Raw genomic sequence first — 24,021 nt, forward strand, 5'->3', positions numbered from 1 at the left:
CTGCCTAAACGCAACACATGCAGGCCTTTATACAGTGACTGTTAGAAAAACAGAAAAAATACACACTCGCTGAATATGATCTCTGGGCGAGAATCACGTACGGATGTGGGTTTCCGTCATGTGCCACAGGAAACAGCTATTTTTATGTGAATCACTTTCAATTTTAGACCATCTGAGTGATTAAATTTGTTTTTGTTTTTTTTAAGTTTGTTTTTGTTTTTTTTAAGTTAAACTTTTTTTGGACTTCCTCTTTTACTTTTACTTTTTTTAAGTAGCACTCTACACATAAAGGATTAGAAAAAGAATGACAAAATTATCACAATTATCAGAGGATTATTAGGGGATCACATTTCTTCTCACTATGACTTTTTATCACTTTATAAGCATATTTGTGTGGTTATTTTGTTAGTTATTGACACTCATGTCTTGTTTATTGTGGGCTTTTTGTCTGATTTTAGTTACTCTGATTATGTTCCACATTTCCCTTCCAAAACCTCCAGTGATTGGCACTCGGTATGTTGGAGTGTCCTGTTCACCCTGTGCTCCCTGTTGATTCTTTGGCCCCAGTTACAAAGCCCTAAAGACATGTTTCAGTGTTTTGGAATCCTGTATGTAGTTGCTGGCAGTCACTGGGACCTCATTTTCTAAAGCACAGAGATCCAAATTTACAGTCTGCCAGTGACCTCATGATTGCCAGGAAGTATATGGTGCTGCACTTTAACCTACCTATGGTCACAAGCAGAAACAGTTGCTCTTAGTGTGCACAGTAGACGCTGACTTGGTTGCAAACACTTGCCAACTAGTTTCTTAATCAGTAGAGAAAGAGTGAAAAGTGTGCCACAAACTGAAAACTGAGAATGTTCACCTTCAAATCAAAAGGTTTGCCTTTCTACTGAAACCAACATGGTTCATAGGGTGAAACTTTCACTTTAAAGGTGAACATTCTACTTGTCTGGTTTCAGCTTGGTGGTAAGCTAGTGAGTCCTTTCAGACGTGTTGGTGTCTTACATAAAACCTCTGCCGACCGTTGCTGAAGCCTTAAGACTTTATTTTAAATCCTTTCTTGGGTTTGTTTTCCTCTTTCTCAGCTAGTCTGTCTGAGAGATTTGCGTTTAGGCCCCAACCCTTCTTCTCATGACAACAGGGACTCAGTTCCTGCATAGTGTGGAAAGAATTTTTAGACTTTCTTGGCTGGCAACAAGACTTCAGCCAGCGTTACCACAAACATTGGTGTCCAACAGGGTTGCCTCCTCAGCCCCAACCTCTGTACCCTGTTCACCCACGACTGTGTCGCCTCCAACAAAGATAACATCATACTGAAATTTGCTGATGACACTGCAGTGATCGGGCGCATCACGGGACGGGACAAGGTGGCCTACAAGAGAGAGGTGGCCGGTCTGGGGTCATGGTGTGAGGACAACAACCTTAACCTCCACACTGATAAGACAAAGGAGATGATAGTGGACACAAGGAAGAAGAGGAGGCCTCACCAGCCGCTGTTTATCCGGGAGCGTGAAGTGGAAAGGGTGAGCAGCTTTTGATATCTGGGAATCCACATCAGTGAGGACCTCACCTGGACACTGAACACCACTCACTAGCTTACCACCAAGCTGAAACCAGACAAGTGAATTTCACCTTCAAAGTGAAAGTGTCACCCTATGAACCATGTTGGTTTCAGTAGAAAGGCAAACCTTTTGATTTGAAGGTGAACATCGGCTGTATTTCCTTAGCAGGCTGAGGCAATTTGGTATGTCGGCCAAGATCCTCTGCAGCTTCTACAGCTGCACTGTGGAGAGCACATTGACCAGCTGCATCACTTCATGATACAGCAGCACTACTGCTATGGACCGCAAACGCCTGCAGGGAGTGATAACAACTGTGGAGAAGATTATCAGGACTCCGCTGCCCTCTCTGCAGAGCAGAGGAGAGCTGCCTCCATCCTCAAAGAACCCACACACCCCCAACATAGGTTACACCTTCATAGACCAAGGTTCAGAAGTGTGAAATCTAGAACATCCCGACTCAACAACTCCTTCGTCCCCACTGCTATCAGACTCTACATCGGCATCTGCATACCACACTTGTCTTCACTTACCTATTTGTACTTTTTTAATTATTATTTTTAATTTTTTATCCTTATTTTATCTATTTTTAAAAATTTTTTTAAATTTTTTTATTTTTTCTTGTTCTTTTAACCCTTACTTAACTTTGCATTTGTGAATCTAAATCTATATATATGCTAAGATCAAAGCACAGCAATGCATAATAAAAGATTAAAGTTGTTAAACCATTAAAACTATATAAACTATTTTTGCACAAAATGGTTAATTTATTAGTCCTTTATATATCCAGGTAAAAATCTCACTGAGATTAAAAATCTCATTTCCAAGAGAGACCTGGCATCATGGCAACAAAAGTCACATAATAAATGTTAAAACAATGGATGGAAGTACAGATCAGTTTAAAGTTTACATATCAGATAGAAACTAATATGTAAACTGGGTGGACCCTGCAATTTAATATCAGTTACGCTTTAGACCAGCAGAGGGCAGTAGCCCACCATTATTATGCTTTGGTAAACTTGTGAAAAGATCAACATTTTGCTCAAGCGATCACACAACGCTTAGATGTGGCCGTGACCACTAGATAGCTAAGTGGTGAGATATACGTTATTTCAGGTAAGCTCACCACAAAGGCAAGATACTTGTCTCCACATATCAAAGATGTTAGTGAGACGTGTCTTGTTCAAAACACAAAGCAATCCACCCACACAGTGAGGTGTTTAGATGTGTTGTTGTGGTTGACTGACATAAAAAGCTACTCGCTGCCCCCTTTGTTCAACCCCCCGAAACCCCACGATCATGACAACGTTTGATGTCTTAAAACAAACACTTTTCTTCTTTATTGTGTAAGAAAGGTAGCAAAGAAGCAGTGGAGCAATCTGCTGGAGCACAGTGCTACTTTTTTTCTGAAATTATGGAATTTCATAAGTGAGTAAGTCAGGAAGTTATGCTTTTAACCTGGTGCCATGATGAAATATGACTGTCATGACTTCATTTGACATCATGTTATTTATCCAGAAAGAACAAACAAACAAACAAACAGAGGGTCGTAAGGAGTGGATGTTTGTTCAACTTTGGTCTTGTTTCCTATTGAGACGGATGTGTTTTTCAGCCGGCTGAGTAATAAGAAATGCAAAAACACATCTCGCTACTGAGTTCCCACTGTGGTCAACCTATCTAACAGCGAGTTTAAGCCCAGCGGTTTTTTCACCAGTCCCCCCACACAAACAACCCACCGCTCCTCCGTCCTGACAGGATGTCTATGTGGTTGTTTTTTTATGCTGTTTGTTTGTTCCAGTTGCTTCACAGTAACAGTTGTGACCTGTCACTTCTCCTTCTCACGTATGCTTTGACACTTATGTCTATTAATAAGTTCAAAACCTCCCCACAGTCAAGTCACAAAGAAAAAACAGTAGTGAAGTGATGCAGAGCTGAACCTGTTTGAATATATAGAGGAAGGAGGAGGAGCAATATGATAAGGTTTGTAGGGGCCTGGCTCTACTTTCTGTTCTCTGTTACCATGTTTTTTTTATAATTATTTTAATTTATTTTGCAAAAAACATTTCATTTGGTTTTAAGTTGCTACTATATTCCTGTTTTTGATCCATTTTCATAAACTAATTTAAGCAAAGTGCTTCAAGTGTGGGCCACTAAATGAGATATTTGCCCAGCACTGCAGGCACGCATATGTACTGTGATAATGGAAATGCCCCCGAGTGACCTGAATTTACTTCTTGAAGCACAGTGGAAAAACATACATACTCCTCCCCATTGTGGTGTTCACAGTGTTTTTGACCTATTTGGAATATGGATTCAGTCTACATTCATAGTTTTTGATGGTTTTAAAACATTTTGGTAAATGATGAGTTAATATTGTTTTAGGAAACCACGATAGCTTCTAGCTTTCTCTGGGTCTACTGAAACTCTGCAAGTACTGCAAATATATGAACAAAAAACTACAAAATACGTTTGCTGACCAAGCCTCATGTACCTACGGTGCTTTCCCCTATATTCTGTTGTGTCATTAATACTTTTTAAAATCCGGTTTGACTGACGATGCTATATGATTTTTATATTCAAATGACCATCAGAATTCAAGGCTTTAAAAAAATACCAAATTGTTTCACAATAACTACCAAGTGGCAAGACATGCTTATACGAGGATTTCAACACAGCCAAAGTTTAAAGTCACGAAACAATCCATTACTGTTGTGTTTTTCTACTCTTCTATCTGTGTACAGCAAGTGAGAGTGACTGTGAGAGATTATTCTTTATATGGTCATCTCAGCCACACATCTCTGGCTGCAAGCGCAGAAGCACCACCTACATGCTGCTCAACAGGCTGCCAATCAGAAGAGTTTGTTTAAAGGGCGGGTACCCCTAAAGCGGGAGGAGCTAAAACAGCTTGTTTCTACCAGAGGATGAACTGAGGGTGGTCTCACCAAGGCTCAGTATTCAATAATTTTAAAGTATATTCACACAAAGCTACTTTAACACAGTCCCAATAAAAAATTGGAGCTTTTAAACTGCACATGTTCATCTATTTACATGCACCCTTTAAAACTGAAGGCAAAGAATAAGCATAATTACATCAGCTACACTTTGGTTTTTATGATTTGAACACGGAAGAGCCAAATACACAAAACATCCGCTCATTTCTTTTTTCTTACTGCATTGGCCGTCTAAACCTATAGCTTCAAAGAGCAACTTCTTAATATCTCTGTTTTAACCCTGCTCACTCTAAGTGAAAGGAATTGGAAAATACATAATAACATGTTTGCAGTTTATTTAAATAAAGTATGCTGCTTTGGATTTTTTGTGAACTGACTGGAAAAATAAAGACTTCATGGCCAGATGACCCAAGTGGAAAAATGTCATCTGGCCATGCTTTTTGGAGAAGTTCAACATGAGAACAGAAGACAATAAAATGACAACTGAGAGAAAGAAAAAGTCTTGTCCACCAAGCCAAAATTACCTAAACACCTTTTCTCTTCATTACCAGTGGTCCTTAAGTTGTCGCTTTTAACCTGCAACACGACTTCCTCTCAACTGTTCGTAAAAGAACGACAACAAAATGTTTCCATTGTAGCTCTGGCTTGTCAAAGAAGCCGTGAGCATTGCACAGCTTACTGTCACTTTGCACTACTCAGGAAGTGTGGGTTAAAGTGAGAAGACTGTTGGTCAGTAAAGCAGCATCTGTTCTGAGTCAACAGTCGTAGAAGTTTCACCGCAGCTTTCTTAAAACAGTACCTGACCACAAAGATCAAAAAGACTTATATGATTCACACGCAGTAGTCTACTTCTGCCTGGTGAAGTTCTAATGCAACTAAATGTGACAAGTGCGAAGCTGAAAGGAGCCAATGAAAATGCTACGTTAGCTAAAAGTATGAAAATGGATAAAAATACCTGACAACAGTCAAGATTGTTCCCTTTTCACCACCAAAAACATGTAAGTGCATGTAAGTGTGCATTGGAATCTTTTACCAGGGGCTCTAATCTGGCACCCTGAGTCATTTTTGTCAGAGTGAACCTTCAATGTACTCTTGCCAGTTACTGGTGAAATGTCTGGACTTCACAGTCATGTGCATTTACGTTGACATCCAAAACATTTGTGGGAATGGACCAGAATATTTTGTCACCTTTTGAAAGTACATTGCCACTCATTACAAAACTGAAACAACCCAGAAAAAAGAAGAGAACAATGGTGTGTGTGTGTGTGTGTGTGTGTGGGCGGGTGGGTGATTGGATGGATGGGTGGAGGGTTGAATAATGCACATTTCCTGCAATTTTCTATGAATTTCTAGTTCATTTTATTGCAGTGGCATGAAGTGAAATCAACATCTGTCAGCAAAAAAAAGAAAAAGAAAAGAAAAACACAGCAGCATCTGTCTCTCCTCCAGTTGTCACTGCCCTGTCCACCCACAGAGTGCGATCTTTGACCAAACATATGTGCACAGAACCTGTGAAACTACAGGAAATAAACAAGCGTTGCAAAAGCAATGTTACGTTAAACCTCGCTGTGTAATCAAACCAACCATCAGGTTGAGGTAGGGACTCAGCCCACTTAAGTTCTTCCACACCAAACTTCCCACAAAGTTGGGAGGATGAAATTGTCCAAAGTGTCTTGGTATGCTGAACCACCATGAGTTTCTTTCACTGGAACTAAGGGGCCAAGCCCAACTCCTGAAATACAACCCACACCATAATCCCCTTTCCACCAAGCTTTACACTTAGCACAGTACAGTTGGACAAGCGCTGTTCTCCTGGCAACCACCAAACCCAAACTCGCCCATTGGATTGCCAGACAGACAAGCATGAGAACACGGCTTCAGTGCTCTAGAGTCCAGTGCTGCATCGGACACTTTGAGTTTTGCTTTGTAATGTAAGTCTTGGATGAAGCTTGACCATGAAAACCCATTCCATGAAGCTCTCTATGCACAGTTCTTGAGCTAATCTGAAGGCCACGTGGAGCTTGGAGGTCTGTAGTGATTGACTCTACAGAGAGTTGGTGACATTTGCGCACTATGCGCCTACTCAACTCTGTGGTTTTATGTGACCTAACACTTCATTTATGAGTTGCTGTCATTCCCAACCAGTCCTGCTTTTTTAAAACACTTTACTGTAGCAAAGACATTTCATGACTGGTCTTGTTGCCGATATTCTATCACTGTACCATGCTGGAAATCTGAGAACGACCAGTTCTTTCATAAATGATTGTAGAAACATTTTGCATGTATAGGTTCTCGATTTTATACACCTGTAGCCATGGAAGTGATTGGAACACCTGAATTTAATGTTCTGAGTGGGTGAGGGAATACTTTCATCAATATAGTGTAGGAATACCTTTCTTTGTGTGGGCAGACAAGTCCAAGTCAAATCCAAGTGTTATGAAACAGGCATGTGGCTGACTAAGATCAGACCCAGATGTAGGTCTCAGCAGGCAGAATTAAACTCAAAGCTCAGCTTTATTAGCTGGCAACTGGCAGAAAACAAACAGGAAAAGAAAAACTGATAGAGCAGGGTAGGTACTAGCTGACAAGATGTAAACAAACATGTAGAGATGACAAACTTCAAGAGGACACAAAAGGACGAAACACAAAGAGATGACTACAGGAACAGGAAGCGATTAACACAGGAACCAAGATTAAATATTTATGAACTTGACAGAAAGAACAGGGAAAACCAGACAACCACAAAGACAGGGCACAGAGAGGCCAGACAGACACGGGGTCACAACTGGTGAGCTAAAAACAGTAACAAACATGGAGACAACACTGACTCACACAGGAGACGCTGATTACAAGTCACAGAGATGAAACTAGCACAAACTGGACACAAAAGGGAACTAACATAATGAGACAAGAAACCAAGAACTATAAATAAGAATATAACAAGAACTACGATGTAGCTGAAAAGTCCAGAACAAACTCAAAATGCTGAGTTGGAGACCCAGGAGCAACCTAAAAGTCATTTTTAATCACTTTTCAATTTGAAATACTTTCAGACAGCCTCAGATGGTTCCCAGGGGAACTGCAGTTTTTGTCACTTCCAAGTTAGCTTCATTTTTCAGGTTGTCCACAAATTATCGCCAAACACTCCAACCATTGTCAATCCGGAAAACATCTGTACACCAATTTCTTCACATATGACCATATAAATCTGAGATTTTTAAAATGTCTACAAGTACAGGAACAAATGTGAATTCCGCCCTTATGCTCATTAACTGGATCACAGCATAGACAATTTTGCCATTAACCATAACATGCCAGTATTCGCTTTAGATGGTTTAAACTTCTTGACCTGATTTCTGCGTTACTTTCTGTCTCCCCCCACTAACACTCCCTCTTAACCCACGTAACTGTTTAAACACACCTCCCCATACAAATTCATGCAACTATGAAAAATTGTGTTGTGACTTAAAAATACATCTATAGATCAGATATTAAAAAACACCCTAGATGTGTTGCAGAACAAATACAAACACAGCAACAATGATGTCACCAAAAAAGACTTGACCCCAATCACACCTCCAGTCACCTGATCAGTCTGATCTTTTGGAAAGAAACAAACTGTAGTTCTGAATTGAAAACCAACCATTGAGCTTAGCCAATCACGATCAGTCTTCGTCTCCTATAAGAGTTGGGTGCGTCCGTAAAGGCACACGATACATACTGCAGAGCTTCAGAGATGATGCCTCTTTGTGTTTTTCTTGCAATTCTCTATAAAATCTGTGAGTATTTTGCATTTTTTTCACAGTTTCTTTTTTCAAGGATGTAAATTCTAAAGAGACTGATGAGATGTTAAAGATATAATTAAAACAATTGTATGCACTTCTGTCCAGGTCAGGTGCTAGCTGCTCACAAGACCTCAAGTGTAATTCAGGAGAGTGGAATCAAGATTGCTAAAGTCGGGGAGAATGTAACAATAACATGCGTTTGTCAAGATGATGCTGTAACTTTCCTTTCTTGGTACCAGCAAAGCCTGGGTGGCAAACCTAACATCATATCAACTCGGATGAAGCACAGCCCAGAAGCTGATATCTATGCACAGTATAAAGACAGGTTTAAAGTCCTTGTAGAAGGTAAAAAAGAATATCTCAAAATCACAAACCTCAGCCTGTCAGATTCAGGGACGTATTACTGTGGGGTTTTAGTCTTTAACGCTATTGAATTTGGACAAGGAGTTTTCCTTCATGTCAAATCACCAGCGACCAGCATTGGATCTGCAATAGACCAGCCAACGTTGAAGCCGCTTCGCTTGGGGGACTCTTTGAACTTGACCTGTACAGTGGAAGCTGAACCATGTGCAGGAGAGCTGAACCTTTACTGGTTCAGGCATGGAGCTTCTCAGTCTACAGTCATGTATCCCAGCGAGGGACACGTGTGTGCAGACATCTCACAGGAAACACCTCACAGGAGAAATTGCACTTTAAATCTTGCAATAAAGTCAGTGAGCTCTGCTGATGCTGGGATCTACTACTGTGCTTTGGCCTCCTGTGGAGAGATTATTTTTGGAAATGGAACAAAGGTTGAGATTGCAGGTAGGTGATACTGCAGGAGGGTGACTTCATACTACTGTTTCAAGCAATCTGTGAAACACCGACTGTGTAACATCTGTTTTGTGTGTGTGTTAGGTTCCCCTGTCTTAGTTTATCTCCTGAGCGCGGCATTAGGAGGTTCCTTTATTGTGCTCTTTGTCTTGGCTTTCATCATGTACAAGCTTAGGAAAAACCTGTGCTCTGTCTGCAAAGGTGAGGTCTCTGCCATCTCTAATGATAATAATCCTCTAACTATGTGACTAGCATGCTTATTTACTTTCTTTGATTAGCAGGAGCTGTTCCTCATCAAACCTGTACAGTCTCAGATGCAGTGGTAGGTGAAAAAGCCTATATAATCTGCTCACATGTTTTTAATAGAAGCAGATGCTATATTTATATTAGATATGATATGTTTCCAGTTATATTTTAACACAATCCTCCCATTTGTCCGTCACTAACAGAGCCAAGATGCAGACAGCCTCCACTATGCAGCTCTGAGTCTGAAGAGGAGCAGTAAACAACATCGTCAAGAAGAAAACTTGGATAATATTTGTGTGTACTCTAGAGTAAAGAGCAGAAAAGTGTGAATGGATGCAAAGATACACACTGCCAAATGTAAAATCATGTAAAATAAAATATATTTTGTATGTACCAGCTGGATGACTAATGACTTTTGTGAGCTCAGCAAAATCACATAGCTCAGCATTGTTATACATAGACTATCAAACTGAACCCAAATGTAGTGTAGAGAAGCATATAACCCCCCCACGATCTATTAATACCTTCGTAAATGCAGGTCACAGCTACAGTAAGTTCTCACTGTTTACCTTTCACTTCTGTGGTCAAGGTGATGTGAGCGACAGAGTATAAGTTTCCACTGGTGGAAACACAAGTCCTACGAGAGCTTAAACACAGGAAGACCCGGCTGTTGCCCCCTGGCCACATAACCTCTCATGTTTGCAAGCCCACTCTCACAAGACCTGCTGTGTACGTGAAAAACTAAAAGCAATCGGCAATAAACTACGATTATGAAAAAAAGATTGAAGGAGATGGATTTCTTTTACATACCTTCAGCTTCAACTGTGTGAATGCATTTCTTGCTGCACAGGAAGCTGCTCCTTTGTAAAAACAGCAGTCATCCATAACTGCTGAACAGTTTCAGTTCCCTAAAAGTACAGAAGCTTGACCCAAAGCTTCACTTTTTAGGAAAGTCATTATAGTTTAAAGTTATCTGCTGCTTAGTTGTTTTTGTAAAATACATAAAATATTAAAAAATAAAACCCAGAGCCAGAGTTGTGGCCCTGCATTATTTGCAATGAACTGAGCATCCATTCATTAAAACAAAACAAAAACATGTTTTATGTTTCTAACATTTCAAACTAAATGGTGGGTAACAGTAGCATCTCGACCCAGTACAACAGTTTGCTCTCAGACTGCAGGCTTACTTTTTCAAATCAGTTCAGTTTTATTTATATAGTGCCAAATCACAACAACAGCCACATCAAGGCCCTTTATTGTAAGGTCTAAGCCTCTGCAATAATACAGACAAACCCCAACGACAACCACCTTTGAACAAGCACTTAGTTGTTGCTAAGTGCTCAAACTTCCTTTTAATGAGAAGAAACCCGCAATAGAACCAGGCTCAGGGACAGCTAGTGATCTGCCGTGACCACTTGGGGCTGTTGGGACAGGCCTCTCATCTGTGGAACCAGCTCCCACTTTGGATTCAGGAGAGGGACAACCTCTCTACTTTAGGTTCTCAAGGTTAGGCTTAAAATGTTCCTTTTTGATAAAGTATATAGCTGGAACATGTAACCCTGAACTCTCCTTTAGTTACTCTAAAGTAGGCCTCGTCTGCTGGGGGCTTCCATTCATGCACCGAGCAACCTCCTTGTTACTGTGACAAGATTCCTCAGAAATAGTATTTCCACATAAAGCAGCAACTTTCAATAGTTTAGAAAAAGAACAAAATAATGCAATTCTTCCATGGCCACTTCAAAAGTGAAGTAATTTCCATAGTCTCCTAATTTGAAATACCTAACTTCTGTCAGAGATATTATAGGTAATCGTTACCATCATTACAAATGATCTGTTTTTAAATGAATAAGATGTTTGAATGTCATTTAGGCTCACTCACGCAATAGGTTGATAGGTGTGCTAGCCAATAACCACTAATAGCTGTCTGCTAGGCCTCAGTTTTGTGAGCAGAGTGATGCTATTTTGTCTTATTTATGTTACTAATTACAACGTTTCTTTGTTCTACTGGTTTATGCTAATTTATGAACCAAGCATGGTAATATAGTTTAGCCATATACAGTCAGTTGTGATCACTTAAAAAACATCCATATTTTCAAACTGCTAACACTGAAAATATATAGTATACAGACTTGGAGGCAATGTGCCATATCATAATATGTTACTATGTCAAAAATGACACTTTTTGTTAACACAGTAATAGAATGTGATACATTATAATGCAGATTACTCTACTAAATTCAGAAATAGGAAGTTACAATAAGAATGATATGATTAGGTTTTTCAATTATCTGCACAATCAATAGATAGTAAGGGGGGAAAAAACATCAAACGTGTATTTTTCATCCTGCATTTATGTGCAGGGAGACAGAAAAAGGTGGTCCAGTCTAACGTTTGAGGAGTGGTGATATTGATATTACTTTTATCTTTATTGCACAAAAGGACACGAGTTTCTACGTAAAGTGTACATTGCATCTAGAACAGAAACAGCCACCGGCATTACACTGGCTCTTTGCAAGTATCCGCACACACAGCGTGCTAACACAAAGCTAACAAAGAACCCAGAGTGAGTGTATGTCAACGCCAGCCCAGGAGCCAGAGCCCGATCTTCAAAGAGTAAAAAATCAGTGCAGTCATCAACAGAGTTGTCTCACTGTAGCTTCTATTTCTGCACGTTCCTGCAGTTTAATAACAGACACAGTTGCTATGAAGCATCTTTGTGTTGTTGTTTGTATTTTAAAAGACTGGACATACGCATGTCCTTAGTAGGACAGAGATTTGTGTCAGTCAGCTATGTGACAGTGTATTTCTGGTAGTACAGTGGGTGACATCACAGTGGTTATATGCATATATAGTCTATGTTAAAAATACCACATGAAACATTTCTGTTATGCTTTCTCTTCCTTTTCTACATGTTGAACCATATGGTGTTAATTAAAAACAAAACACCTCTACCATGATTAAATAGATCTCCTTATGCTGTTTTGTTTGCATGACATTGCATAACGACACAAGCTGTACAAAATAAAGCACTAAATCTCTCAGTTTTTATCCATATGAACACTGAAAAAATCACAAAAAAAACACCAATCTAAACATTATACAATATGACCAAAGATACGTTTATTGTAAAGTCTGTGAAGGCTCCGTCTGCAAGTTTATTCTTGTTCATAAACATTACGGTGACAAACTCAAGAGGTGAGACCTGGCTACCAAACATGCATAATAGATTCAGACCTTCAAAGAATGCTAATGTTAACTAGCCAATGCTAATGGTGAACATTTACATATGCTGCAGGTTGCAAAGCACCTTTACTGGTAGAATAACATTAATTGAGTGATGAGTAAATTATTCAGTAGTACTCATGTGATTGGTCACATGTGCAGGCAGAGCCTGCCATAATGTAAACTGGATGTGCATTTTCTTCAGTAAATCTGCATAACTTGCTCTTTGAAGTAAAGTTTTTCAAATCTGCTTTGATTACCTCCTTTGTAGATCGTCTCATAGACCTAAATGAACCCTACAGGGGGCACTGAGCATGTGATCTTTCAGTCATTCTGAGTGACCAATCAAAAACAGTCTTGTCTCTGATAAGTAGAGAACGTAAAGACCTTCTCTCAATGATCCACAGCAATTTGAACAAAATGACACCCTCGCTGTTATCCTTCTATGTGACATATCTACTCTCAGGATCAATAGGTAAGTAGCATCTTAAATAATTTTGTTGACAGCTACACAATGTCTCTCATAAATTCCAATACTTATCCAGTTATTATATTAAGTTCACTGTGTATTTTCTTTTATTTTCAGTTCATTTGGCAGCTCTGAAGCTATCACCATCATTAAATATCACATTTGTTAAAGCTGGTCAGGATTTAACTTTAAATTGTTCATTCAATCAAACTACTGTTGCAGTGATGTTTTACTGGTATAAGCAACCTCTGGGACAGAAACCACAGCTGGTGTCGAAATTCTATAAGCATGACAAAGATGGCACTTTCACTGATGAATTTAAGAATGAGTCTCGCTTTGAACTGGAAACTATGAACTATAAAAACAACTTGAAGATCTCAAAAGCACAAATGTCAGACTCTGCTGCTTACTACTGCATAAGTGGCTATTCATATGTGTATGAATTTTTGGAGGGGATTATCATCCAAGTGAAGGATTCAGATTTGGTTTTCCAAGCTTCAGTTCACCAATCAACACCTGAGACCATCCAGTCTGGAGGCTCTGTGATGCTGAACTGTACAGTGCACGCTGGAACCTGTAGTGAAAAACACAGTGTTTACTGGTTCAAAAACTCTGAAGAATCTCACCCTGGACTCATCTACACCCACGGAGGCAGAAATGATCAATGTGAGAGGAATCGCAGCTCACAGACCCAAACCTGTGTGTACAACCTGCGAATGGAGAGTCTCAATCGGTCTCATGCTGGGACCTACTACTGTGCCGTGGCTTCATGTGGACATATACTGTTTGGAAATGGGGCCAAGCTGAACATTGAGGGTAGCTACCGCTCCTGCCTCTTTTGTTAAACAGTAACAATAGTTTCTAATCAAATATGATGTATGTGGTGTCTTTTAATGTCTGGTTCTCTACAGAAGAGGGGGAATCTTTTATCTATGTGTACGCCTTGAGCGGAGCTTTGGCGTTCAACTCAAGTCTGTTGGTTTTCCTGGCTTATGCAGCCTATACCTTGTACAAGAGAAAAAACTGCAAATGCACAGGTGGGTTAACTGACTTCTTTACATTTAACTGAATGTGATAACAAGGAAGAAAGACATTAATAAGTTGTTAAGTAGTCATAATGCTCATTGTTACATTAACTGAAGACATCAACTGGTGTTTCTTCAGCACACTTGGTTGAAATTTTTGGTCGACTCGCTTAAAGTCCAGATAATGTGTACAACAAGTACATTTCTTTCTTTCATTTTTCTTTTTAACAAAGTCATTTCATAAATATGTTTACTACATAAATGCAATTTGTACTTTGTCTTACTGTCAATTGCAAAGATGTAAAAAAAAAATCTTAAATGTAGTTATTTATTTATTTTGTTTACTGGAATGAAATGAATTAGCTCAGGACATACCTAATTTATTATTAAGTCATCGGTGGTTTACTGAAACAATCTTAGTGCTTCAGTTGTTCAGTATATTAAAGTGTCCTCTGCAATTCTGTGTTGACTACATATGGAGAGTCATTTTGTCGTGACTGCGCCAACTGAGTTAAAAGAAGGATCATTTTTTTCTTTCTTTTTTATAAACAGACCCTCGCGCGGAGTCTTCAGGGACCTCGGATCCAAATGGAGACGTAAGGTTTTGTGTAATGTTCTAATTTTTAAAAAAATATCAGTGAATAAATTAACTGTTTTTCGAGACCTCACAATGGAAGGAAAAAAACACAGAATGAAGAGCACCTTAACAATTCAATGCATTGCAGTATTACATATTCTTGCGAAGGTCACAATGTCCAGTTTTCACTTGGAGTTCTGTTGTTTTGAAATTAATTTTATTATAAGTGAGGTTTTCTTTTAATGTGCCATCCAGTGGTTATGCTCGCTGGTTCGAGGGTAACATTTTTCTTTCTTTTTTTCTAAACAGGCATCTCAAGATGCAGACCATCTCCATTATGCTGCTTTGAAGGTAAACAAGGCCACCAGATCAAGAAGGCAGCAAGAGGACACCCTTAGCCAATGTGTTTATTCTAGTGTGAAGCAATAAAGTTGGACATGTTTTCTTTGTAGTCTCTGTGAGAAAAATGACACATTTTTTGCTTTTTTGTTTGTGTGGTTTTCTCCTCCTAAACTAAATGTAAATCTGTGCCTTACAAAATAAACAGACATGTTTGCTTAACTGCAGCTGAGCCAGGTTCTTTTGTCACAGGTGTGATATTTCCATTGTCGCTGTACTTACATTGCATTCACGATGTACAGCGAGCGACATACACACAGTTGTGTGTATGCACACAATGCACCTTTGTGTTGCAGAGCTTAAGATCTGAACAGCCCTCTATATTTCACAAAGCCTGCGCATAATTAGCACTTCACCCTCTAGTTCAACACACATTATTTGATTCTAGATCTATTTTTGAATGAAACACTCTCATTAACACAATCTGAGTCAGGAGGAAACAACCGGCATGGCACTGCAGATGTGACGCATACAACACAGTCTTCTTCCAGGTGTGGTAGGTTGCTCACACAAAGCGGCAACCATTTCACAACAACAAATCCCGCCTTATTGCAAAGTCTAAAATGATTATGTGACATACACAAATCTTCCAGATTATCTGCCCTAAATGTATCGATGGCATCTGAAAGCCTTTGCAGGTTGTTTACTCTAAATGTGTCGTCTGCGCACAGCAGAGCTGAGGGAGTCTTTTTTCAGCGTCTGTGTGGTTGATAGGCAAAAACATAGCTGTCAGTATACTTCAGCCATGCACTCCTGTAGGACCCTTTGCACTCTTTGTGGTCTCAAACAGGAAGTCTCTGCATTGTTTTTGTACATTGCAGCCACACAGTTTAACTCGGCTTACCAATTACTCTTTTAGGTAGTTAAAAAAAGACAACAATCTGGTAATTACAATAGTTTGTTTGCAGTTTCCCTGATGAGCAAGTGCCCTGTACTAATAAAATAGCTAATATTATTAATAGTCATTTTAATAGCTAACATTTGTGCATACTGCACACTCTGTGCATGTATAATATAAGTAAACATTACCACCAACTGCAAATATCAGCTATTTAGAGATTAGCCTGAGCTTCTTTTAATGACTCCCAGCAAATCTATTTGTGCTCCGCCCCATATATCAGCTCTTAAACATGAGTCCTTCATATATGAAGCAGTGAATACCCCTGTAAAATTTGCACAATGTAAAAAATATATATTTTATATATTTACTAATGTTATCTTGACATAACGGTTTTCATATTCATATTACCATATTCTTCTAGGACTCATTGGTTACCTCTTCAGGTTTTCTGTCTGTGTTAGCGCTGGCACTTGTGCAGAGTATTAAAAGAAAGTGTTGCCCACAATTAGCTAACATAGACACACCCAGCTGTTGCTAATACATTTAATATAAAATCAGATTTTTCTTTATGGACCAAGACTTTTTTTGTTACTGGAGAAGATAATGCAGGGGTATAATTATGCAGAGGTGCAATACATGAAAATAGTTAACGTACCATTCATTGTTACAGTTTGTCATTTTCTGATATGTTGTGATCAAAAACAGCAATTTACAGAACATCAAGTAATGAGAGTAACAATAGTTAAAGCAATGTCATAGTGTACCTGATTACATTTAAGTTGAAATTAAAGGGACAGAAATCGGTGTGGAACATCACAAGTCTTGATGCTCCTAGGCGTTACTTCTCGTTAGCCAATCAAATGCAGTCCACTCAGAGGAATAAAGAGCTTGGTGAGAGTCAGTACATTCAACAGGATACGATGTGGACACGATGATGCCTTTAAAGTTTGCTTTGTGTCTAACATGCCTGGGACTGGGTAGTGTAGGTAAGTTGTCTCTTCTAAATACAGCTGTATAGAACGCATATATATACTGATATACACAATCTTTTAAAATCAGTGTTTTTTTCCTCATCAGCTCAGAAGACTAACCTGAAATCCTCAGTTTATGTGCGTCAAGAAAGTGGTTTTGTGTCGCCTAGCGTTGGTGACAAAGTGACTTTGCAATGTTTCTACGAAGAAGACGCAGTGATGTTTTACTGGTATAAACAATCTCTGGGACAGAATCCAAAGCTTGTGTCTAAATTTTATAAACATGAAAAAAATGGCACGTTTTACAGTGAGTTTGAAAACAATTCTCGTTTCTCACTAGACACTGGAAATGGTAACAATCACTTGATCATTTCAGATCTACAGATTTCGGACTCAGCTACTTATTACTGCATTGGTATCTATGTATACGATTTTGAATTTTCTGAAGGTGTTACTGTCAGTGTAGAGGGTTCAGGGATAAACATCCAAACTTTGCTCCATCAGTCTGAGACGATGGTTCCATCCGAAACCATTCAGCCTGGAGGCTCTGCTCTGAACTGTATTATACACAAACATACCTATGATGGAGGCCACAGAGTTTACTGGTTCCAGGATTCTGTCGAATCTCATCCTGGACTCATTTATGCCAACGGAGTCAGGAGTGATGAGTATGAGAAGAGGCCTACGACACAAACACACACCTGCTTCTACAACTTGCCCATGAAAAGTCCTAATCTCTCTGATGCTTCGAGCTACTGTGCTGTTGCCTCATGTGGACACATACTGTTTGGAGACCGGGAAGAGCTCCACTTAGAGCGTAAGTAGCAATACAAAATATTTGCATGACTGTGACTGTTTTACACACAAAGCATGTTCAAAAATGTTTGCTTTACTCATCTTAACTTGCAGATGAGCACTCTGTTGTCTTGGTGTATTTCCTGAGTGGAGCGTTGATATTTACCATTATCCTGCTGCTTATGCTGTCATATGCAGCACTGAGAATTAATATCAAAATGAAACGCCAAAGTTCAGGTAGGCTGTGGTTACTTTTCACCCATGTTTAGGTAGCATATACAGTCATAAAGACTTAAAAAGCAACTTTGTCTCCAACCTTCATAACCAGACTCTCAAGCAAGATCTGCAAATGCCTCAACTCCAAATACAGAAGTGAGTACTAATCTGCCAGTCTAACTGTATGTAGATAGACAGAAGTAGGGTACACCAGTTTTCTAGTTTGTGATGTTGCAATCTTTGCATTTCTACTATCTTAAGCAACAGAAAATTATGTTTGGACCTATGTTTACTAAAAATAATCTTTAAAAACAAATAAGAGGAAACATTGGTAGATACAGTTATGGCTTCCATCAACATAATGACCAACCATTGGAAGTTATCAAGTTTGACAAAGTGGAAGATATCAGTAATACTGTATATGGACAAAAGTACTGGGCCATCTAAACATTAGAACCAGAAGAGTTGCTCGGCTATAACAAAACATGCCATGAAGCTCCCGGTGCAGTTTTTGTGTTGATGTAAATACCAGAGGAGGTTTGAAACTCTGCAGTTATTAGGTCAGCAGAGAGTTGGCAACTTTGACACATTTCTGTGGTACAAGGAGACGTGAGACACAATATAAATGTATATATATTGCAAATGAAGTCTGGTATGAACTGTGAGATTCCCACCATCAACTGCACCTGCCTGCTACTGAATGCAAAGCAGAGCATTTGATGATGCATTTATTCTTCCAGGTGTGTAGATGTCCTTAGCAATGTGCCATTATGTTGTAGTGGCAATAAAGATTAATAAAGTACTAATTTTAAATTCTTATGTTATTATCAGGGTAACCAAGATTCAGACAACCTCCATTATGCTGCTTTGAGGGACCACAAGGTCAACCGATCCAAGAGACAAAGAGACAACACAAACACCGAATGTGTGTACTCCAGTGTCAAACAGTAAACCTGGAATTTCATTTGTAGCCATGTTGTCCTGTAAGAAGAACTGTGTCTTTAAAGCATTTGTTTTTTGTTTGTTTTTTCGATTTGTTGATTGTTGAAGCATTGTTGTAATATATTGTGTATGGTAAGAAGAGAACTACAAGCCAGAGATAAAGAAAGGTAAAAGAGAAAGATTGCTACATAAAAGCCAGTAGAACTGTGAGGAACATAAGCTAGCAAGCTCATATTACAAATATTACAAACTCAGTAATGCGAAAGGGTCATAAACAGAACGTCTCTGCAGTCTCTAAGTGTGGCCTTCAGAGATGAGACTGCACGCACAGAAACAGCAGGCCTGTGCCTTCTCATAGCAGTGTTGTGGTAAGCAGGCACTTAACTTCTAAATATGCAGTTACGCTGAACATGACAGGAAACAATTTATCAGTGATAATCTTCTGATAATTTAAGACATGTCATACATCTTTCACAACTGCATTTGCAGAATGTTGTTCCATTTGGTGTTGTTTGCACACCTGAAACCAGAGAAGTGAGACTCTGTATGTAGCTTCTGTGTGGTCAACAGTCAAATGACTGACTTTCAAAGTGCTTTGAAGAACACCCAGCTCACTTTGTCTTTCTGGTTTCAGACAGGAAGTGTCTGCAGTGTGTTTATGGACTGCAGCCATGCAGTATTAATGATGCTCAAGTTTCTTCAGTAGACTACATCAAAATATTAAAATAAATCAAAATGCAATCAATCACATTGTCTTTGTTTTATTCATTTTATTCAAATAGGATGCACTCTATAACTATATTGCTTCTTACCCACACAAAACCAGTGAAGCCCAAGCTCTTGTGGCCTTTCAGTCAATAAGGTTCACACACATTTTAACTAACACAATTCTATGACAGACATGAAAAATAAAATAAATGTAAATGAAATGTAAATAAAAATAAATGTAATTTGGTGCAATATAAACATTTCCTTATGGCTAAAACATGAACCAAATATCAAAAACCGTTATGTCCATGGCCCCACTGCTTTTTTAATATCCTTTTTTTTTGGCTTTTAGCCTTTACTAGAGGACAGTGAATACGAATGCAGGACGTTTTTGACCTCCTTAACCAAAAGAACTGTATTGAGATCCAGTATGAACCCAATTAACATAAATGACTGAGACTTAGTGAGTGAGAGTTCAATAAAAGTGACAGTAGCTGTAGGAGGCAGCTGTGTGAGAGACAACAAGAGTGAACTACCAACCACTACACCTACCAATGTGATGACGCCTCAATTAAATCGTCTTTGTAAAATTTTGTAACATCACCTTTCTAGTTGTACCTCCATTGCTAGACTCTGGTAGAAAACAGCTATGAAGATGCAGGTCGTTACACGTGTCAACAGGGTGGAAAAGTCAGTGATGGGGATGAAAGCTGATCTGTTTGCAGCTGCAGTACTTCCTTCTCTCCTATACTCAAAATTCAATTTTTTATCGCGTAATGTTCAGTCCTTGAGTCTTTTCAAGGAATATACGCTTGATATTATTTAATTTACATCTAGTCAACATGCAAGCTTCAACTCATGGCTCTCAGTGTGGGATAGCGTCGCTTTCATGACATTGCTGTTAATGTTTAAACAGCAAGTTTCAGGTCTGGGCAATTGGATTTTCACAGATTTTCCATTAATTTTCTGGATTTTTCATGTTATTTAAGTTTTTTTTATCACCAAACGCACCACTTTGATTCAGATTCATATATCTCAACGATTGCAGCAAGTCCATTTATGGCCCCCATTGGGTGGACATTGATGGTTGTATTGTGAGTAAGTCACATGATGCCCTCATGTGGGGGTGGCTGTAGCTCAGGCGGTAGAGCAGGTCATCTACTGATCAGAAGGCTTCCCCTAGTCTGCATGCCAAATATCCTTGAGCAAGATACTAACACCAAATTGCATGCATCAGAGTATGAGTGTGTGTGTGAATGTTACTTAGAAAGCACCTAGGAAAATGTGCTTGTGCGAATATGGGTGTGAATGCACAAGTTGTGTAAAGCACTTTGAGTGCCCAGAAGAGTAGAAAAGCGCTATATAAGAACCCGTCCATTTACGATTATTGCCCTAATTTTCCCCAGTGGCCACTCATATTATTGCAACCGAAAAGACAATGAAAAGATGTATATAAACTACTAACAGAACAGAAGCCTAGAAAATCGAATTTTGATGCATTTCTCTCTAAGCATGCTAGACAATTAGAAATGTGAAGGTGGGACCAGCAAGAGAAACACTGAAACATATCCAAATGTATGAATGACGGGAAGTTAAAAATAAGAAATATGATCTCTTCATAGAGCATTTAAAAAGGATATGGCTCACTGAAGTAAGAAAACTTGCATCACCAGATATGGCATACACACAACCACTACAATAACTAATGTCTGTGGCGTCTTTCAATCAGATCTTGGTTCATTTCACTGTTCTTAAGACAATAAGTAGCGCTAAATTACTTTTCACACTAACCGGAAACATCCTAACCTTGGCCAAGTTTGCTCTCACTCACATTATTGATTTTTGGGGTTTTAATGGTTAAAATAATGTAATACTATAACTCTGGTATTGTTTTCCACATCTCTTGCTGCGAGAACCAAAATTCATAATGAAGGGGGCGTTAAACTTTTGTACCCTGTTTCAAAAGTAGTTCAGAGTCACTTTTGGTTAGCCAATCAAACGGAGCCTTGTCTCTAAGACTAGAGGACGTATGGAGGTTTTCTACATTGGTCAAGACCTTTTGATCACAATGACATCTCTGAATTTTGCTTTGATTTGCCTGGTCTTCTGGAAAATTGGTAAGTTGGGAATACCTTAAATTCTTAAAAATATAAATTAAATCTCACTTATAGAGTGATTAGGCTTTTATTGTGATTTTAAGTGCAAACATTCATGGTGTTCTCTTTACAGACCGGGTAACTAATATTCAGCTCTCCTCAAATGTTCGTCAAGAGAGCGGCTTTATATCAGCTAATGTTGGGGACAATGTAACTTTGCGATGTTTCTACGAAGGTGATGTTGCAGCTATGTTTTACTGGTACAAACAAACCCTGGGACAAAAGCCAAAGCTCATCTCTAGCTTCTACAAACATGACAAAAATGGCACTTTTAGCGAGGATTTCAAGAACAATCCAAGATTTTCTTTGGACAGTAAAAATGGAAAGAACCACTTGACAATCTGGAATTTACAAATGTCTGACTCAGCAATGTATTACTGCATAAGCTGCTATGCTTACAAGTTTGAATTTGCAGAGGGCACCACAATCCATGTGAAGGGTTCGGATTTGAACCTTCAAACTTCAGTCCATCAGCTGTCTTCTGCAACCGTCCAGCTAGGAGCCTCTTTGACTCTGAACTGTACAGTCCACACTGGGACTTGTGATGAAGAACACAGTGTTTACTGGTTCAAAAGCTCAGAAAAATCCCATCCAGGACTCATTTACACCCATGGAGGCAGGAACAATCGCTGCGAGAGGAAAGCTAACACACAAACAAACACGTGTGTCTACAATTTGCCAATAAAGAGCTTGAATTTGTCTGATAATGGGATGTATTACTGTGCTGTTGCCTCTTGTGGACACATACTGTTTGGTAATGGGACCAAGCTGGGCTCGGAGGGTAAGTGGCATTCTAGTAGCCTGTCTCACATTTGCTAAACAGTCTTTAATACTCTCTCATTCAGCTTTTAATGGAAACATATTAACAACACTGATGGTTGATGGATGTTTGGTTCTCTACAGATGAGGTGACCTTTCCTGACTTTCTTGTGCATGTTTTAAGTGGAGTCTTGGCATTCACCACCACTTTGAGTCTTTTAATGGGTTTTCTAGTGTGGAAGATGAATAAAGGTAACCAGTCACTTACACTTGCAGTCAGTCCAAACATGGTTAGATATAGTGCACAAAAAACAGTTGCAAGGGTGTATGAAAGGGCACATGCGGCTTACAGTGTAAAGTGCTTTGATTTGTTAGTAAGACTGGATACACATTATATAAGTACCAAACTATAATATTGTTTTCTTGAACAGCGTGTATTTACAGACAAAGGCTTTTATATTTTTTGTGTTTCACAATAGAGTCACAAGCAAGATGTTCAGATGCAGCTAATGCAGAGGTGACTATATTTTTTGATATATATCAAATTATCTTTTGAACAGCTACCAATACATATATTACACTGTAGCACTTGATTTTTTTTCTGTAACATTTATTGACTCGTGTATTTTTGTACCAGGGATACCAAGATGCAGACAACCTTCACTATGCTGCCGTACAGACACAAAAGTCCAACCGGCAAAGGAGGCAGATGAATGACACCATGAATCACTGTGTGTACTCCAGTGTAAGGCAGCAGATTTGAACCTGTTTCATCTAGACTTTGTTTCAGCGTAAGATGTGGTTTTGTTAGCGTGTGTTTTGAGATCTGTTGTGAAGATAATCAGTACAAAGCCTTGGTTACAAAGGTGCTACATTTCCATTATCAGTATACTTGTTGATTCTCAGGGGTAAGAAAAACAGTGAGAAAACATGTTACTTTACGAAGCCAACCTTTCTGAACATGTGCATAACACACTGTGCCACATCACCATAAATATAAGCCAGTTTATGTCACAAGAAATACAATGTACAATGTAATGAGTGCTCTCTACTGGGGAATATCTGTTTATCTTTTCATATTGTGGTTACATATTTAGGAATCTTTTTATAGCTTAGATTAAGGTCTGAAGTTTAAAAAAAGTCATAAAGTTAAATCTCTATATGTCTGGGTGATTCAAAGATAAAACAAACAACAAAAACAAACCATCTGCTCTTTTGTTTTTGTGTCTGTGTAGTTGCAAACAGGAAGCCTCCACTACTTTTCCACCATTGCAGCCGTATACTGGCTAAAACAACAAGGTTAATGCAATTAGCACTTTTGAACTAACTCTGCTGAAAGTTTGCAGCACGGCTATTTTTCCATAGTGTAGTGGTTTACGTGTTCAACGGGTGAAAGATTTCCGGTTCGATTCCAGGAGGAGAGATGAATGGAGTATTTCTCTGAAATTGCAAAAGTTAGAAAAAATTAAAATGGAGCTACCTACTTGTGAATAAATGATCTGCCAAAAGTTGCATGAGCTCTATGAAGGGCCTTCTTGCTGTGCTGGTGTATTTTGCACGGTTTTAATGGAATTTTCTGACAAA

General features: G+C 39.0%; 4 protein-coding genes across 6 annotated transcripts; all 4 read left to right on the plus strand.

The window, feature by feature from the left end:
* Positions 1-8,239: 8,239 nt before the first annotated feature.
* On the plus strand, positions 8,240-9,750 carry LOC146715230 (protein amalgam-like). Of its 2 annotated transcripts, none has more exons than XM_085452801.1 (5): positions 8,240-8,292; positions 8,404-9,102; positions 9,196-9,312; positions 9,390-9,433; positions 9,561-9,750. In XM_085452801.1, the coding sequence occupies exons 1-5, from the start codon at positions 8,250-8,252 to the stop codon at positions 9,684-9,686; spliced, it is 1,029 nt and encodes a 342-aa protein (XP_085308927.1). In that variant the 5' UTR covers positions 8,240-8,249; the 3' UTR covers positions 9,687-9,750. The 2 variants fall into 2 exon arrangements, with proteins under 2 accessions (XP_085308927.1, XP_085308928.1); XM_085452802.1 differs by having other exon boundaries at positions 9,393-9,433.
* A 3,240-nt stretch (positions 9,751-12,990) lies between these two features.
* Positions 12,991-15,216, plus strand: LOC146715231 (uncharacterized). Of its 2 annotated transcripts, none has more exons than XM_085451654.1 (5): positions 12,991-13,054; positions 13,166-13,864; positions 13,960-14,085; positions 14,626-14,669; positions 14,960-15,216. In XM_085451654.1, exons 1-5 carry the CDS (start codon positions 13,000-13,002, stop codon positions 15,077-15,079), a joined length of 1,044 nt encoding a protein of 347 aa, XP_085307780.1. In that variant the 5' UTR covers positions 12,991-12,999; the 3' UTR covers positions 15,080-15,216. The 2 variants fall into 2 exon arrangements, with proteins under 2 accessions (XP_085307780.1, XP_085307781.1); XM_085451655.1 differs by having other exon boundaries at positions 13,963-14,085.
* A 1,601-nt stretch (positions 15,217-16,817) lies between these two features.
* Positions 16,818-19,548, plus strand: LOC146715232 (uncharacterized). Its single transcript, XM_085452804.1, has 5 exons — positions 16,818-16,876; positions 16,968-17,678; positions 17,771-17,893; positions 17,985-18,028; positions 18,704-19,548. Exons 1-5 carry the CDS (start codon positions 16,822-16,824, stop codon positions 18,821-18,823), a joined length of 1,053 nt encoding a protein of 350 aa, XP_085308930.1. The 5' UTR covers positions 16,818-16,821; the 3' UTR covers positions 18,824-19,548.
* Positions 19,549-21,581: 2,033 nt separating this feature from the next.
* LOC146715233 (uncharacterized) lies at positions 21,582-24,021 on the plus strand. The gene is made up of 5 exons (XM_085452805.1): positions 21,582-21,639; positions 21,752-22,459; positions 22,582-22,689; positions 22,917-22,954; positions 23,075-24,021. Exons 1-5 carry the CDS (start codon positions 21,591-21,593, stop codon positions 23,198-23,200), a joined length of 1,029 nt encoding a protein of 342 aa, XP_085308931.1. The 5' UTR covers positions 21,582-21,590; the 3' UTR covers positions 23,201-24,021.

This window comes from Copadichromis virginalis, linkage group LG3 (genome assembly GCF_057382275.1).
Source record: "Copadichromis virginalis isolate Kocher_CV1m ecotype Utaka linkage group LG3, C_Virginalis_male_GT1.1, whole genome shotgun sequence".
NCBI classification, from domain to species: Eukaryota; Metazoa; Chordata; class Actinopteri; order Cichliformes; family Cichlidae; genus Copadichromis; species Copadichromis virginalis.

Bases quoted from the DNA above. Each gene is read 5' to 3' on its own strand.
- LOC146715233 (XM_085452805.1), top strand. From the start codon at position 21,591: ATGACATCTCTGAATTTTGCTTTGATTTGCCTGGTCTTCTGGAAAATT. The intron at 21,640-21,751 runs GTAAGTTGGGAA...TTCTCTTTACAG, and splicing joins CCTGGTCTTCTGGAAAATTG to ACCGGGTAACTAATATTCAG. The intron at 22,460-22,581 runs GTAAGTGGCATT...GGTTCTCTACAG, and splicing joins GACCAAGCTGGGCTCGGAGG to ATGAGGTGACCTTTCCTGAC.
- LOC146715230 (XM_085452801.1), top strand. From the start codon at position 8,250: ATGATGCCTCTTTGTGTTTTTCTTGCAATTCTCTATAAAATCT. The intron at 9,103-9,195 runs GTAGGTGATACT...TGTGTGTGTTAG, and splicing joins AACAAAGGTTGAGATTGCAG to GTTCCCCTGTCTTAGTTTAT. The intron at 9,313-9,389 runs GTGAGGTCTCTG...TTCTTTGATTAG, and splicing joins CCTGTGCTCTGTCTGCAAAG to CAGGAGCTGTTCCTCATCAA.
- LOC146715231 (XM_085451654.1), top strand. From the start codon at position 13,000: ATGACACCCTCGCTGTTATCCTTCTATGTGACATATCTACTCTCAGGA. The intron at 13,055-13,165 runs GTAAGTAGCATC...TTTTATTTTCAG, and splicing joins TCTACTCTCAGGATCAATAG to TTCATTTGGCAGCTCTGAAG. The intron at 14,670-14,959 runs GTAAGGTTTTGT...TTTTCTAAACAG, and splicing joins CCTCGGATCCAAATGGAGAC to GCATCTCAAGATGCAGACCA.
- LOC146715232 (XM_085452804.1), top strand. From the start codon at position 16,822: ATGATGCCTTTAAAGTTTGCTTTGTGTCTAACATGCCTGGGACTGGGT. The intron at 17,679-17,770 runs GTAAGTAGCAAT...CTTAACTTGCAG, and splicing joins GGAAGAGCTCCACTTAGAGC to ATGAGCACTCTGTTGTCTTG. The intron at 18,029-18,703 runs GTGAGTACTAAT...TGTTATTATCAG, and splicing joins CCTCAACTCCAAATACAGAA to GGTAACCAAGATTCAGACAA.